This window comes from Eriocheir sinensis, chromosome 35 (genome assembly GCF_024679095.1).
Source record: "Eriocheir sinensis breed Jianghai 21 chromosome 35, ASM2467909v1, whole genome shotgun sequence".
Lineage (NCBI taxonomy): Eukaryota > Metazoa > Arthropoda > Malacostraca > Decapoda > Varunidae > Eriocheir > Eriocheir sinensis.
The window spans coordinates 18,038,620-18,056,844 of NC_066543.1; the positions used below are offsets into that span (position 1 = coordinate 18,038,620).

At 40.9% G+C, this 18,225-nt stretch overlaps 1 protein-coding gene across 1 annotated transcript in view; it reads left to right on the forward strand.

The window, feature by feature from the left end:
* Nucleotides 1–1,834: 1,834 nt before the first annotated feature.
* The window catches only part of LOC127007568 (transcription factor E2F4-like), a 20,581-nt gene continuing 4,190 nt past the window's right edge, over nt 1,835–18,225 (forward strand). Inside the window, exons 1-7 of the mRNA XM_050878739.1 lie at nt 1,835–1,988; nt 7,868–8,089; nt 10,333–10,491; nt 12,056–12,163; nt 12,442–12,606; nt 17,249–17,448; nt 17,723–17,742. Of these exons, the coding sequence (XP_050734696.1) occupies nt 1,881–1,988; nt 7,868–8,089; nt 10,333–10,491; nt 12,056–12,163; nt 12,442–12,606; nt 17,249–17,448; nt 17,723–17,742 (982 nt within the window). The 5' untranslated portion in view covers nt 1,835–1,880. The remainder of the gene's footprint in view (nt 1,989–7,867; nt 8,090–10,332; nt 10,492–12,055; nt 12,164–12,441; nt 12,607–17,248; nt 17,449–17,722; nt 17,743–18,225) is intronic.

An 18,225-nucleotide genomic window follows, 5' to 3' on the forward strand; every position in this document is an offset into this window, starting at 1 on the left:
TACTATTAGCTACCACAACTACTATAAAAACAAAAAATACTACTACTACTACTACCTACTTCTCTACGTACTACTATTAGTCATGTATCGGATATCTGCATCCGCATCCGCATCTGCGGAACATCCGCATAATTTTTCGCATCCGCATCCACATCCGCATTTCTGATAAATGAAACATCCGCATCCGCATTTGTGATGAAATAAACATCCGCGTCCGCATCCGCATCCACACTACACAAAGAGGATGCTGGGGATATATTTCATTCATTACAGAGTCAAAGATTTAGAGATCACAATGTAGAATAGAGTACAGAGCTTGCAAAGTTGAAGAAAATTAATTAATGCTTGTTAATTTTCTCCTAAATTTACACCTTCTATTCATTTCCTTTCAAATTTACACAACCTAATGTGTCAAGCATTTTGCCAAGGGCAGAGAGAGAGAGAGAGAGTTCCGCGCGTGACCCCGGAGAGAGATCGCACCGCTACTGCTGCCCCCTGGGCAAAGGCAAGTCAGGTTAAGCGAGGCGCCCTGGGTGTCACTGTAGTGGATCACGACCCCCTCCCCGCTCATCTCGATTTCCAGCTGCATGTCGGACCCTTGTGCAGTGGCGTCGCGAGGGGGGGGGCATATGTCCCCGCTGCAATACTTCGGGGACGCCAAAGTGAAGATCTCGATCAACCAGATTTTTGTTCCGCATCCTGGTAACACACAACATGTGTGGCTGAAACTCGTCATAAAGCTTTAAAATTACAAATTGCATTATTGTGTAAGAAAAGCAGCTAACATCTTGCAATAGGTAGGCGGTGGCTGAGTGGTTAGTGTGCGGACCTAGCATTCACGGCGCCATGGACAACGTCGGCTAGAATACCCACGCTACCACCTACATGTTTCAGTCACCGTCGAGTGGCCTAAGACTACCCACGTTCTGTCCAGCAGAAGACCACCCGGACTCTAGAAGATACCGTCCAAGTGAATCAAGAATGAGTTCCGGAGAGCAGCATGAGCCAAGCATAACTGGCGCCACTATAAAAAAATTCCCTGCGCCATGAGGGGCTTGGGACGACCACCATGCCCAAGAAGAAAGCCTACCGGCGCTACAGGCCGAGATGTAAAAAAAAAAAAGAAAAAAAGATCATGAACACATCCGCATCCGCATCCGTGAGGATGTCATAATTTGATATCCGCATCCGCATCCGCAGTTTGGTAGAAACTAGAAACTGATATCCGCATCCGCAAAATATGTAAATATATGACATCCGCATACACATCCGCATCCGCGGATCTCTAAAATCTGACATCTGATACGTGACTAACTACTACTTTAAATAGTACGTACTACTACAACTACTACTACTACTACTACTACTACTACTAAATATAGCTACTACTACACACACACACACACACACACACACACACACACACACACACACACACACACACACAGACACACACACACACACACACACACACACACACACAAAGCATGGGGATACAAATACCGTGAATTGTACGCAAAAATAGCTTATATTAAATTGAAAATCATTATATGTCTTAATAATCTTATGTATCGGTCTGCAAACAAGCCAAACAGAATGCATGCAAGAAGTTTATCACGTGTTTTCTGAAAATTTAAATTTCGAATACACGCGGTCTGAACTCCTTTTTTGAAGGTAAATTTAAAGTCTTTAAAAATAACTAATTCCTATTATTTGTCCCTTTACACATAAATTAGACCCATAAAAGATATGACTGAGGGTAGGTTTTAATATATTATGTGTAAAGTAACTATATGGGTGCTTAAATAACTTTGCTATAATAGTGCCTATGCAGTTGAGCAGCGTCTGAATGACATTGCTGGAACATAAACAAACACGCCATGGCAGAGCTCCCTCCCAGCAGGCAAGAGAAGTCTCTGGGCTTGCTGACCTCCAAGTTCGTATCCCTGCTGCAAGAAGCCGAGGATGGCGTGCTGGACATCAAGTCGGTGAGTGTTAGGCGCGGGGAGGCTGGGGGCGGCGGGGCACGGGAGCACTGGCCGGCCCTGAGCGTGCCTGGCTGGGCCCTTCTGGACCCTGCTGTGCCGCACACCGGGGAGGGGCCACCACGAGCACGACACAGCCCTTACTGCTGACACAGGACTGATGAAGGCCGGTGTTAACCCTGTTTGACATTGGGGTGAATATATGGAAACCTAACGGAGGAGCTTCGCCCCTTCGATCCCCCGTGTTTCCGCACCATTGCTTTGGGCTACTTAAGGGGCTCTTACACTGGGCATATTTTCCGTGGATCTTCAGTCATAAAATCGTGGATTTTTGCCTACATGGACATACTACCGTCGTCTTCCTATCACACTTGCCTCGCACTCTCAGCGCACCTTGGTCATGAATGACACATTTCACAACAAGTATGGCAGACGTCCCCGTTTGCACCCCTGTTTTCACTCAAAATGCTGTTGCTTTGGCTCTAGTGACACTTGATTTTTACAAACAATGGTAAAAGAATAGAAAGTGGAGGCGGCAATGGCTTGCAAGAAGAGAGGAGTGCAGTGAAGTGATGCAGCTGTTGCAAGAACTACATCTAGAAGACGAGGAAGGCTACAGGCAGTGGATGAGTCAGCAAGGACCAATTTTATGAAATATTGAGCCTTGTGCAACCGTCTATAGCCAAGAAAGATACAAGGCTTAGGAAACCAGTGTCTGCTCTTCCTTTTATGCAGTTTTTTTTGCATACAATTCATGCCTGGGATCCCTCAAAGCTGGCATGTCCCGTAATTTCTCAATTAAAGTGGCCTCGGAGGCCTTGGTCCAGGCAACAACACTCATAGCTGTGCAAATGTAGGGACAGTAGGGTGTAGCTTCTTCCTCTTCTTCTTGTTTCTTGTTATTGCTGCTGCTGCTGATGGTGAGTAATATCGTCGTCCTTCGGTGAAATCTACTGTAGCTTTGGAATAGCGTGGACACGTCAGAAAACCACGGAAATGAGAACCACGCCAGCAGAAGTCGTGCTTTGACTGAAAATCCACAGAAAATTTGCCCAGTGTAATAGCCCTTTTAGCCTCACACAGCCTCCTGGGTTTGCACACTACTTTGGCAGCCATTTTTACACTTGTTTTGATTTTCATTCACACTTTCCAATAGGTCCTAGAGGTTTGAAGGTTAATAGAAGACACATATGACAGCAGAAAATTACTTGTAAAGTAATCTTAACCACCCAAAGCCATGGCTCATCATTACTTGACTCTCTAAACATAGTGGCAAAATTGCAAGCATTTATCAAAATTATAGCTTTAAATTGTAACCTAATCTGTATAAGGGGCTTCAAGCTCCCTATTTTTTAATCTAACCAAACAAAATCCAAGAACTTTCACATTAAGGTAACCCTCCATTATTATAATTATGAAATTGAAACCTGACCATTTCCGGACATGAGTAGTTGCAGTACTACAGTGCTACACACTGAGCCAAGATTTAGGTTGAAAATGTAAGTAATAAATTTTATGGTGGTATGCTCAGACCTGTATAATTATCAGCCATGAAATTTGTGTAGAAACTTTGGAGGCTGAGTAGCCATTGTGACGAAATGTCGAAACATGGGGGGGCAAGGGGGCGAAGCCTCCCTGTTAAAAGGTTTATGTATATTAGCCTGTCTTTTAGTGCTCCTAAGGGGGAGTCGAGGAGAAGTGAAGCCTGTCTATACGTAAGAGACTATTGGATTTTAGCCATGGTAGGCTGGGGTTCTTGCTGCTGCAGGATGGTATGGGCAGGTTCCCACACTTGGTTCATTGCTTTTCAGTTTTGATCTCTTCACCCTTTCCTAGGTTTTTTGAGAGGTTTGAAGGTAAGTATAATACATGTAACAATATAAAACCAGGTGCTTAAGTAGGAAATAGGGTTGTACCAATACCAAAATTTTGACTGATACCGATACCGATTCCGATACCCTAATATTTGACCAATACCGATACCTGTGTACTGATTTTTTTTATACAACAATTCCAGCAGTTAACCTGGTAGCAGTGGGGATCATGTTTCTTAATGGTCCCTCTAAGTGAGAAAAATGAGAAAAAATCACCCCTCACACAAACCATTTCATAATACATATCAAAGCATTTGTGATCAGATTATGTATCATCTTTTTTGGGGGGTTTATATCATGGCACAAATTTGGCCCATCGCTGCTACATGGTAAAGCCACAAATTTGGCCTGTCGCTGCTACCGGGTTAAAGGGCAATATCAAATGTTAAGAGAAAAAAAGACCCACTACTCGTTGTTTCACCATAGAAAGGAAGAAAAAAAAGTAATCAGTGCTGGCCTGAAAAAATGGTGTCCATAGTCATGAATTTCTTTTTATGAAATTTGTTATTAATAAACTTAGGTCCCTTAAAGACATGAGTGAGGTCTAGTTGACTCAGCTAGGTTAGTTTTACCTTAATTGCCGTACATTTAGGCAGAAGAGTGAAGAAATCCCCAGACCCTGGCAACCGTCTGACTGACTGAGGCAGGCAAATGAGGCGAGTGGAGGGGCTCTCCCAATCTTGCGCCAAAGCTACTAAACCTGTACTGTACGCATCCGCGGTACCAAAGGCTATACTGTATACTAAATATTATATACTTGTATTCAAAGTAATATGAATTATCGTTTAAAGTGATGAAAATTAAATCTCGGGAAATTCCAAACTATGTAGTATCATGATACTAGATAATTACACTTTTCTAATATTTTTTCAACAATTTAGAAAATCCAATTTCTGTTGAAGAAAATTATTTGCAACGAGTGACATGCGACGTACAAAACTCCTTCAAGTATCGGTAGTATCGACAGAAAATCAGCCGATACCGATACCGATACTCTTTAACCTGGTAGCAGCGGGGATCATGTTTCTTAATGGTCCCTCCAAGCGAGAAAAATGAAAAAAAATCACCCCCCACACAAACCATTTCATAATATATATCAAAGCATTTGTGATAAGATTATGTATCATATATTTTTTGGGGTTTATATCATGGCACAAATTTGGCTCGTCGCTGCTACACAGTAAAGCCACAAATTTGGCCTGTCACTGCTACCGGGTTAAATGTGCCGATACCACCGATACCGATACATCGGTACATCCCTATTAGGAAATTATATATGAAGATACGGTTATGTAAATGATATATTGGTGGTTTAATAAAACCAATCTTTACGTTTTTGGGTTAGTTTGACAGATCTGCCGGTGCCACCCAGGCCTCTTGTTTTCATACCTTGAGTAATTGTTAAGGAGAGGGCTGCCAAAAATGGGTATTTTTCACTATTTCAGCCAAATTTTAAATGTTACTCCAAAAAATAGCTGAACATGTCACACGTTCCCTGTGAAAGTTTGACAGCTGTACAATAATTCTTTCCCTTTCAAATAATTTGATTTGTATTACTAATTTCATGGTCCCCTCCCTGCAGAAACCTCCGCTTTCTCTAGAATACTCATATATGTTACATTTTGCCTTCTTTTGTCCGATTTTTCCACTTTTTTTATGAAAAGCGTGTCATCATTCATCTGGCAAAATTCTAGTGGCGGCCAGCAAGCCTCAGAGAGTAAGGTTGAGCGAATCAGTCAATCAGTTACTTAGTGCGTAGTGAGCACTCCTTAGAGGTACATTTGTACTTGTACTTTGGCAGGTTTGAACACCTAGGAAAAGAAAAGAAGCCTAAAAGAAAATAAAGTGACGAAGAAGAAGCAACAGGAGGTATCCACAGAACAGTACAGCCCAGGAGACTTCTAGTGCATGCGTGCACACACACTCACACACACACACACACACACACACACATACACACCACACACACACACTCAGGTGCCAATTATGATTATTATTTTTTATATCATTCATTGTCATTCATATACATAACTGCATAGGTATCTAAGTTGTATTTTACCACTGTAAGATCCTCTGAAAATCATAACTTTGTACGCTAACTGTATTTACACACAAAATAGCTGATATCTTGAAAGTGCATTATTTGTACTTTGGAGAATAATAACTCCATTAGTTGTGATGATAATAAAAAAACTCAAACATCTACTGAAAGATGAGTGGGTGGTAAAAAAATTGTCCGTCCGTTTTTTTTATAAACAAAAAACACTGCTGATATGATTTATTGAAGGTAAAAAAAAGTGGTAGAAGTATGGGACACATCAAATGGTGATTTTGGTAATTTTTTTGCACAGGAACACTGAGACATCTTAAGAATTTGAACGGAAGATTTTTAACTAGTGGTGCCGTAAGTAAAACTTCCCAATATCGTACATATTGAGTGAACATGCTGGCCCTCATTAATGTTTTTAGCTCTGCTTTTATTACAAGTAACAAATTTCGTTTGTAATTTTTTTTCGTACAGAACCACGACAGCTATTGTGCGCCTCCCCTTAAGAACAGTAACGATTTGTTTTAGGTCCCTCAAAGTATTCTATAGATGAAGGTTATTTTTTTAGGAGTAGAAATCGAATCTGCACAAAACAACATTATGGACATACCCCATTTAGAGACAATCCTGAAAATAAGGTAAATATCCATAATTGCTCTCAATTCTCAATCATGGAGCAAGGTCACACCAAGCTTGCTGCCACTCAGCATTTTCTTAAACTAATGTAATCCCACTTAAACCTAATGGATACCTAATGGACTCCATATTAGACTCAGATCAGTGCCCTCCCTGGGACACACTCATTGTCCTGGGCGACTTTAATGGTACTATGGGCACTGACAGGGTTGGCTGCAAGCTATGTGTGGTCTCCATGGTTCTGGTACCAGGAACACCAACAGCTCTCTCCTGAATTTTGCAAGATTCAGAAGGTTAAGAATTGCGGGTTCCTGGCACCAGAGACCAGAGCTTCACCGCTGGACTTCGTATAGCAATGCCGGAGGGGTAGCTAAGGAGATTGACCACATCCTTGTAAGTACTCATTGGAGGATCCTTCAGAACTGCAGGGTTAACCGGATTGCTGAGTTCTTTGCAACTGACCATAGGCTTGTTGTTGCAACACTCAAGCTTCATGTCAGGTAAAGAAGAATCTCGAGATACAACACTACTGTGTTCCATCTCGGAGGCTGAAGGACCTGGCATGTGCTCAGGAGTATGTAGTGACAGTTTCAAATCGGTTTGATGTGCTCAGCACCCTGAAGGACCCTGTAGAACTGTGGGATACCTTCAAACATTAGACTGTGAGCTGCTAAGGAGTGCATTGGAGAGCGCCCAAGATCTAGGAGTGGCTTTGCCTCGGTGAAGACACTGGAGAATATTGAGGAAAGTTGCACTGCCAGACTTGCTGGGAAACAGTATCAGTACAGGGCTTTGTTGTGTAGGACTAGAGCTCTTCTGAGAGACTAGGAGAGGTATGTCAGGGGTCTCATTGAGGAAGTGGAGGGCCATTTACATGCTAATGACCTCCGACCTGTTTACTAATCCCTGAAGAAGCTCCGCTCCAAGTCTCCCTCTCAGGTGAGCGCTATCTGAACAGCTGATGGCTGGCTTGTGTAGGACATGGATGGGCAGAGGGCTCGTGGGCTGAGTACTTTGAGCAGCTGTACACAGCAGACCCTCTATGTGGGCAGCTTCCAGTTGCTGGGTTGCAGGTGGTGGATTCTGACCTACCCATCAATGAGAGCACGACTTTTCTGGCTGAGGTCATAGAGGCTGTGGCAAAGTTGGGTAGTGAATGGTATATTATCTGCAACAGACTCATGAGAAAATGAGATGGAGGTGAGCACTGAGGCCACATGCAATTTAGTGTTTGCCCCCAAATTTATTTTTGGATAAATTGGATTTGTAATTTATCTATATGTAGTTTATTTTGCAGTTGGAATATTTTATTGCAAATTTTTCAGGCTGCCGATCAGTTGGCTGTACGGCAGAAGAGAAGAATATATGACATCACTAATGTATTAGAAGGTATTGGTTTGATTGAAAAGAAGAGTAAAAATTCCATAGTATGGAAAGGAGGAGGGCCAGGCTCCAACACCCAGGAGTTCACTGACCGTGCCTCCATGTTGAAGGAGGAGATCTCAGAACTGGACCAACATGAGAAGATGCTGGACCAGCACCGACAGGTGGGTGTTACCAATCTTGCTCACTGCCCGTTATGGGTAGTGATGAGTAGTATATCTTTCCAGTCATATTGTGCAGCATTATCATCATCATCATTAATAGCCATTATTAGTCCACTGCAGGACAAAGGTCTTTACCAGCATTTACCTCAGGTCTGCCAAATACTTCATCTTTCCACCTTTTTTTTTTTTTTTTTTTTTTTTTTTTTACCACTGCATTACTTGTTCCCTATTGCTCTATGTTATAACCAGCATTTTTTTCCATTCATCTGCACTTCTTAGATTTTCCTCTAGATCTTTTATGAAGTGTCAAGGTTCTGAACCATATGCATTTTAGCAAAGTATTCTGTTATAATGATAAAAGTTGAGAAATGTAATCATAAATTTATCGTATTTACATGTACAGTGGAACCTTGGTTCATGAACTTAATTCGTTCCTGAAGGCCGTTCGTCACTTGAAATGTTCACAAACTGAAGCTATTTTCCCCATAGGAATCAATGTAAAATGTATTAATCTGTTCCTGGACCCCAGATGATTGCTAATTTAAACTTTTACAACAGTATGTTGTGCTCAAGTTCATAACACAAAACCAATGGATATCGATAAATCTAACAAAAAAAGAGGAATTCGATACTAAACAGATAAAATATAGACGAAAACTTAATTTGATTTTGCTGTACCCGTATGGAGGAGAGTTGATGGCACAATAGGCAGTGTCACACTGGCCGTTTCCTCAAACCATTGGGGCAACGGACTACTGCGGTTGCCCTTGCGCCCAACTGTTGGTTCCATCTGTGCAGATGGAAAACGGTTGTGGGTACAATCAACCGTGCAGCTGTATGTAAACAGATGACGGCAGTGGTTGAAGAGTGGAGCAGTAGAAGATTGCTTACCAAGAGACTCGTAAAGTGGACTGGCTGAGCTACTTTATTTAACCCGTGGGCTTCGGCTATGGGACAGCCGAGAAGTGGACGATAAACGACAAAATTACACTGCATTTTGAGACTAAGAAAATAGCATGGAATGTACATCAGAGTACTCCTCCCATAACCATAAAGCCATTAAAAATATTTACTTTTACTCAAACTCCATTCTTTTTGGGTGGTGTTTGTTATAAAATAAACAGTCTCGTGACGTGTGGCATCTAGCCGAGACTCGCTTGTTGTCTATTATAGAGAATTTGACAAGTGATTACTGTATGGATAGCTAATTGAGTATGCCATGACCTTACAGCACCACCTATGACAAAAAAGCCCACCTCAAGATCACTGATCCATCACAATGACCTAGGGCATTCATGGTGGGTTGCGCTATGCCACCACCGCCTACAATTAGCTCGAATTAGGTGTTTTATGGCGAGCCCTTTTTAGGGTCCACCGTACCACAGCCACGACTCGTGAAAGCCCAGAAAAGGGTCTGCCGATGTTCTAGGGTTAAGATATAATTGACAAGATAAGAGAACACCCTTTGCTGTGGGACCACAGTTCAAAATATTTTTTTTTCTCCATTATGAAAATTGTAGGACTCCCTGTCTTCACAGCACAGTTCTCTGACGAGGTTTGGGTAAACACGCCTTTCCTCCTGTCTTTGAAGCCATGATCGTGCCCACAACCGCTTCTTCCTTCTGTTTTACTGCAGCGACAATTCCATAACTTGGGTAACGGCTGCCCATTCTGCTATAGCCCTTACTTACTTACTCCTTTGTTTATGTTGTAGATACGGGCAACTGACCTTGGCTGTGTGTGATGCACACCCGGAAAAGCTGGATTTGCTGGTTGCCCTTACTGCCAACACAGTTTAAGGAAAAAGGTCCAGGGTGACACCAACTTTAATAAGTGGAAGGTGGTGAGGAAGGGATAAACCTCATTGGTTACGATACTGCCACTGCACAAAGCAGTGCAGAAAACGAAAGTGACCTACAAAATTTGGTCAGTGTTTTTGATAGTGTCTGTAACAGGAGAAAGCTGAAAGTAAAAGTCAACAAAAGTAAAGTGATGGTTTGTGAGCAAAGTAGAAGTGAGGTTGTAGATTTTGTATGCCCATATAGAGTGGGAATTGAATGTGAAAAAGAATGCAAAATAATTTTGTTCAGAAAATTTGTTCGTGATGAGAGGTGTTTGTGACCTGAGGTTCCACTGTATTCAGAAAGTATCAGGTTTTACGAGCCATCTACCTCAGTAGCTATAGAGTAAATTATGTAGTATGCTCTAACTAAAATACCTTTCTTATGTATCTTTGGTAACAGTATGTGCAGCAGAGTATAAAAAACATAACAGAAGACTTAAGCAATTTCAAGATGGCATATGTCAACCATGAAGACATTTGCAATTGCTTCCAAGGTGATACACTCCTGGCAATTCAGGCCCCTTCAGGGACACAACTGGAGGTTCCTGTCCCTCAGATGGTGAGTGGCAGTGTTTTCTGTGTGTCTCCTGCTGCAGGAAAACTGTGTTGTAGAAGTAAAAGATTACTTAGAAATGGATTCTTTTCATAAAGTTTGTTTGGCAAATTTTTACATCAGAACGTTACTTTGATATGAAAATGGACATACCGTATTTCGCGGCGTATACCATGCACCTTTTTCACTTAAAAATGCCTGAAAGTTTAGCCCTGCACGTTATACGCCGAATGTACTAATTTTTAATGATTTTTTTTCTTTGGGGTGTTTTTAAGGGTCTGTTTTTCGTCTTATCCAATAACAGCTGCAAACTTACCTTTATTATTGTTTATGATCCTTCATAGTCCATAGCTGTCTTATAATATGTTACCATAGAATACAGGGCGATCAAATAACTACTATACAAAAATGAAATCGGTGGAGGATCGTCCATGCCTTGCTGTTATCCCGTTTTTCCATCGGGCGCCATTTGTATGATCTTGATCTTTATATCATAGGTGGCTTGAGATTGTATGACTAAGGAGCAGTACAAGCTAAGTAAAAATCATATTGCAAAAAAATATCCATGTGTTCATTATTAATTATTAATATTACTGAGAATAATGGGGTAAATATGATATCAGAAACTGTACATCATGAGTCCTGTATGAGGAGTTATTTCGCGCAATACCAGCCCGGCCGCCATTTGCTTTGTTTGAAAACCACACAACCACACCCAGTCCCGGTTCTGATGTTTGGGGTAAAAAACATGGGTACTGTATCTTGGAAACTATAGCAGCTACAGAGCTTAAATTTTGCACAGGTCTGTTTGGGCCTAGTACCAACTTGTGTACAAAATTTCATCGAAATCTGAGATGGTGAGGTGGGGAGCATTGGACCACTTGATATGGAATGACCCAGCTGCATGCCGCGTGTCACCAAAACCGTGTGAATTGTGTCTTGCCTAGTTGTCTGTCATAACCTACGAGTGATGGTGAGAATAATATGCTTATGATATCAGAAGCTGTGCATCATCAGTATGTATGGGGATGTATTTCTCACAACACCAGCCCAGCTGCCATTTTCGTTGCTTTACTCAAGGACCCTTGTCAATTCAAGCAGTACAGATTACACCAAAAATATATAAATTTCAAGAAACTACATCGTCAATGTTCTTTAACCCGGACATATTTCTGAGCATTTTAAGAATTTATTTTTTTCCAAAATTGTTGTCTTAAAGTTTGGGGTGCGCGTTATACGCCGCGAAATACAGTAACTAAAAAGAGGATTTGGTCAAGCTCAGATCAGATTCAGAGTACTAAATGTTTTTATAGGAAACATTTTTTTTTATAATGGAGAAAAGTTTGTTTTCCAAATTTAATCTTGTTTAGCTACATACTGAAATAAAACATTGTGAAAGTTTCCTGTGCCCTGTAACTTCCTGCAATCGTACCTGATGAGAAATGGGGTGCAGATATTGATTGTTACAATAATAGTTTGGCATCTCCCTCTTTTATAAAAGATAAGGCTTTATCTGTTGTTCATTCTTTTTCTGTGCCTAATGAGTTGAACAACTTATGTGATCTTTCAGGTCAATGGAGACAAAAAGTACCAGATCCACCTCAAGTCTGAGAGTGGCCCAATTTATGTGCTGCTAGTCAACCAAGAACAAGAACACACTCAACCTCTGGTTGTGCAGGTTAGAACCCTCCACCTTGGGCCAGCATAATTTTTTGTAGACCCCTGACATATCATTCTGTTGTATAGAACTCTGTTTTGTTTCATAACTACATTGTTCTATTCTAAACTGAGAAGGGGAAGAGGTCAGACTTGAGAGTTAGAGGCAAGTTAATGTTGGGGGTAAAGGGTGCTTTTGAAAGGAGCACACAACTGCCAAGCCATGAAATTCATAGTTTCCATTGAACAAACATCTGCAGCCAAAGTCTTGGGTAAGTAACTTATCAAGCATCCCAACAGGTTCCTCCTCCAGCTGGCATCATGAAGTCTGAACCTGAAAGAAAGGGTATCAAGAGGCCAGCTTCTCCTCCTGTTCAGCCCTCACCTCCTCGTCCTGATACCACCACCCCACAGAAAGGCATCACAGCTCACACCCCTACAGTCTCTAGTCCCTCACACCCTGAGGTTAGCCTTCTTTGCAGTCAATACAAAGAACTGTTTTTTATATATATTTAAAAAAAAAAATTAACCCTTCTTAACACTTTTCCTGCAATGTGTATCACTGGTAGTACACATCGCATTTGCCACTGTTGCGTGTTGCACCACCTGTGGTACATTTGCTTGCAAACAAAAAAAAAAATCAGTATTTTTAGACCTTTATATATATATATATATATATATATATATATATATATATATATATATATATATATATATATATATATATATATATATATATATATATATATATATATATATATATATATATATATATATATATATATATATAATATCATTCGATTCATGTTAACATAGGATGGAATGAAATTATGACCAACAAAGCATTTAGTGTTATTTAGTTTAAGCATAGAAAAAGAAAAGATTCAAAATTACAATTATCCTATGTGAAAACTATCCAGTATTCAGCTTAATTTGGCCTTTTAATTGTAATAGTTTTTTTCTAAACCCTTTTTTTAGGATAAAGTAAAATAAATAGGTTCTGTACCACCAAAGACCACACCAAGCCAGGCAGTTGGTCGGTCGGTCAGTCGGTCGGTTAAGCATTCAGTCAATTGGTTAGTCAATGGTTCAGTCAGGAAATAAGTCAGAATCTTTTCGCTTATTTAGGTAGACTTTCTGTTACTCAAGTCAGTTATCTGGTCAGTAAGTCATTCAGTGAGTTAGAGAATAACCTAAAAAAATAGTTATCTTATTGTTCAGCTATATATACCTTTAGTGAGTCAACCAGGCATTCAGTCAGTCAATCAGTTTGTCAGTCAGTCTGTCAGCTAGTCAGTCACTTAAATATAAAGTTAAAATGTTAGTCACTCAACAGCTTTTTCTTCAGTTGGTCAGTCAGTCAATTGGTAAGCGTCAGCCTACATCTAGGATTCTAAGATTTATTGAGTCAGTTCACTGGGAAGTCAGTCAGTCATTTATTTAGTCAGTCAGTCAATCAGTTAGTAAATAAGCGAGTCAGTCAGTCAGTCAGAAAGTTAACTATTTATTCAGGCAGTAGCAAGACAGTAAGTTAATCACTCAAGTCATTAGTCATTAAGAAATTAGTCAGTCAGTAAATCAGTCAGTACGGCAGAAAAAAAGGTAAAGAGAAATGTGAAAGAGAGATAGATGAAGAAAGATTAGCATGATGGAAAAAGAAAGGTATAGAGAGAGATGACGGAAGGAAAGGAAGAAAAAAGAAGATTTTGTAGGATGAAGTAATAATAAGAATAAATTGTCACAAGATCTCATAAAATTGGCTATATCTTGTAATGAATCAACAAGTAGTGTGCTCCACATGTGGTACTAGACGCTTGCTGTTGAAAGAACAATGTGTGTATGGCAGCTTGCGCCACGGTTGGAACAAAAGGAGTGTGCTCCACTGGTGGCGCACTATGTAATGTGATGAATGAAGAACAAGTCTACGGCGTAGTGTACCATAGGTGGAGCACGAGTTTTATTGTCTCAGTCTCAGCTCATAACCAGAGTGAAGCTACACACCTCCTCTCAAGTCGGTGGCTTGCGTGGTATTGAGGCTGCGCTGAGTTGAACCAAACGTGACAGGGAGGAGGCAGCCGGAAGTTCAAATGCGGTAAATGTGTTAATGCATGACACATGTAGAGTTGACTGGGGTGATTCAGGCTGGGTATTGACTATTTGATTTAAACATCACTTCACTTCAAGGTGACTTATTAACCTGGAAAGTTTTTTAACTCAAAAAAATGAATGTCAGCATAGCCCTAATATGCAGAGAACCATGAAGAATGTATTTTTGTTGGACTGAGAAAGTTTTATTCTCAATGGCCAATCAAAATGGCAGGTTTTGGGTATATTATGCACAAATTTTTGGGCTATATCATTGTTCATTAGTCTTACAACATAATAGCTTTTGTCAGAGTATACAGCATAATAATCAAAGTCATATTAGAGCTGGACCATAAATGCTCCTGTGATTGTGGGCCAAAACTGAAAAGTGAATTGATTGAAAAGGATGAGCTAGAGGTGTTCTTACTGTTCCATGGTAAATTAGGGGAAAAATATTCAAAGGAGATTGTCCCATTCAATTTTGCTTTGTTTGACAAAACAGCTAATTTTGTAAACAAAGTTTGACCCTTCCAAATTGCGGCATTTTTGTTATGTATCTTTTTTTATCCTTGGTTACGTAACATCAAATTTCACAGTCATAATCACATTGGAAACATTTAATATTTGCTCTCCTAGTCAGGATATTTAATACTGCATATGTTTTATTTGTCTAGACTCTAGACACAATGATTAAATAAAGAATGTGGACTGAATCATCTCTGTCTGCTTTATGGACTGAATCACTGGTTGATGCTTAACCCATAAGTGGTCATCCACGTAAATTTATGTGAAATCAAAGGTTACTATTCTTGGTCAATCACGTAAATTTACGTTTGTCACTTTCCCACTTCCTACGGATTTGAAACTTCGTCTAAGCATAGTAATTATGTTCCTGAAAGTGTCTAGCATCTTACCCTACAGTTTTCTGCCTATGGGACACACATGAGACCTACTATCAACAACTGACCTTCTTCAGCAGTCACGATGTTCAGTAACGCTGTTCGCTGCACGTTCTCATTTGCTCATTCCCTCAGAAATTGAAGACGAATATTTCGTGATGAAGATATTATCGACCAAGAGCACTGTATTGACAGTGATATCAGTGTTGATGATACTGATACTGACCCTGATTATGTGATTGGTCAGCAAATAGAGGAAGGTGAGAATGATAAGACAATATTTTCCTCCTCCTGCCTTTAGTGCAGGACCATCCTGTGCCTCTATCTCTCCACCTCATCTACTCCCAGCCCATCTGACTGGCTACATGCACCCAGTAAAAGGAAAATAAGAAGAGTGTCCATTGCACAACACCTCGCTTGAGGCAGGGGGAGGGCACTGGTTACATCGTTACGTCTGTTCATGAAAACAAATCTTTCTTTATTGATAATCATGCATCATTTCAGTAAATATTGTAGATGAGTGGTCAGGGTCATAAAATGAGTGGTAAATGATGCAAAATATTTGTTGACCGGCTTCAACGTTCACATATAGTGATGGGAATGATGGTGCCAGACTACAATAAATACAATGCATGTGTGCATTTGATAAATCAGATTTTGTGTAGTGCTTTAAGTTTCTGCATTGTAGTAAGTATACCTGAAAAGAAAAATAAATATGATGTGTAAAACTGTCGCTGCCACACTGACTGCAAATAATGTGACACATCTGGGGGAACTACATCTGGCAATATTGCTGAGTTTAACCCTTTCCATCCGTGACGCAGACATCGGCGTCACAGTATGGAAAGGGTCAAGAGGAAATGGAAGAGGATGAATCCTCTTCTAAACCTCTCAATCCTCCTCTAAATTCCTCGTAATCCTCTTCCATTTCCTCTTAAGAGGTTTAGAAGAGGATTAAGAGGATTGAGAGGTTTAGAAGAGAACTAACGGTGACGCTGTTGGACACCCGTCGGACACCGACGTCGACGTCGGCGGAGTGAAGGGGATAACCCTTTCCATTCGTGACGCAGATGTCGTTGTCACAGTATGGAAAGGGTCAAGAAGAAATGGAAGAGGATTAATCCTCTTCTAAACCTCTCAATCCTCCTCTAAATTCCTCTTAATCCTCTTCCATTTCCTCTTAAGAGGATTAACCCCTTCGCTCCAGCGACGCCGATGTTGGCGTCTGATGGGCGTCCAACGGCGTCACCGTATGGAAAGGGTTAGTCCTCTTCTAAACCTCTTAATCCTCTTCCACGCTGTATCTGAGATCACCGCGCGCGCCAAATTTCAAATGTCGCTATTGAATATAACAAGTTTTCAGCCATGAACTCAACATAATCATCATGTATTATATATGAAAACATGCAGAATTAAATGGTGCACATAAAGAAACACTACGGCCAGGCCAAAACAGCGCCCCGTGCTGTATCTGGGATTGCTGCGCACGCCAAATTTCAAATGTCGCTATTGAATCTAAGAAGTTTTCAGCCATAAACTCAACATAATTGTCATGTATTATATATGAAAACATGCAGAATTAAATGGTGCACATAAAGAAACTACTGCTGCACCAAAACAGCACCCCGCGCCGTATCCGGGATCGCCGCACGCGCCAAATTTCAAATGTCATTATTGAATATAACAAGTTTTCAGCCATAAACTCAACATAATCATCATGTAATATATATGAAAACATGCAGAATTAAATGATAATTTTCAGATGTAAGCATAAATATAGAGATAAAATAACTTGTATATTGGCTGAAGCGAGCCAGGACGCAGTATGCTTGTCCTCGGATATGGTACGGGGCACGCAAGGATGCAGTATACGTGTCCTCGTGTTGAAGGGGCCAAATGTGGGATTTTGGGACTTAACTTATTTCTTTCTTTTTCGGGGCTCATTTTGGGTTATTTGGGACTAATTAAAGATTTTTGATTTTTTGTGACCTGGAGGAGTACCACTGATGTTAAATAATGTGACCTTGTACGGGATAATGGGGAAAGTTATAAGTGCCTATTGTAATGAATACACATAGAGATTTACCACTAGAATGCAAGAAGTATTGGTTTGCTTGGCACAGAGTGGTGATGTAGCTGAAACAGCCCCAGTCTCTAGAAGAGTGCCACGCAAGGCCTCAGCAGGTGTGAGCAGTGTGACAGAGGCGCTGGCACCGAGGAGAGCACGCAAGAGGCAAGAAGCAGCGGCAGCAGCTGCAGCGGCGGCGGCAGCTAAGTCATCATCATTATCATCATCATCATCATGTAAGTGTAGACACCAGAGGTTTCTGTTCTAAGCCTGTGTGGCATAGTGAAATCATCCTTCTGCTGTAAATACATATGCAAAAATCATACATATTTGGAGAGCAAACTTTCGAGTGTATATACTTTGCACACCTGGTTAGACTTATATAGCAACCCTCCTCTTAAGATGTGCAGAGGTTTGAAACATTCTGTAGCCTTAACAAGACAATTTAAGATGTAATTATTCCAGTGAAGATCTATCTATTCTATCTATTTCTCTGACACCATGCTCCCTCATGGGAACCTCCCTCTAGGGGGTGGCTGCGGCAGAAGTGTCTCCATCTCTCCCTGTTGTGGTACTCCCTCTCAGCACACTCAACCCTGCTACTTCCAATTCTCTCGCTCCAATACTCACCCTATTGATCCATTTCACAGGTGACACCCTGACACCCTCTCCCTCAATCCTTCCCTCATACACTCTTCACAAATTTATTTTCCCCCATTCTCATCATGTGTCCAGACTATCTCAGCACACCACGCTTCACCCACTCAACCACTCCACAATCCACTACTCTCGCTGTCACACCTATACCAAACCTCTCATACATGCTTTCATTACTTTCTTCATCCCACCCTGAAACACCACATCCACCTCTTATATAACTCATTTCCGCTGCACGTATTCTCGAATGCTGTGCTGCATTCCATGTCCATGTCTCTGATGCATATGACAGAGTTGGTAGGATAATACTGCTCTTATTCCCTTCCATACCTCCATGCCCACACTTTTTCCTTCCATAACTCTCCAATGCACCTA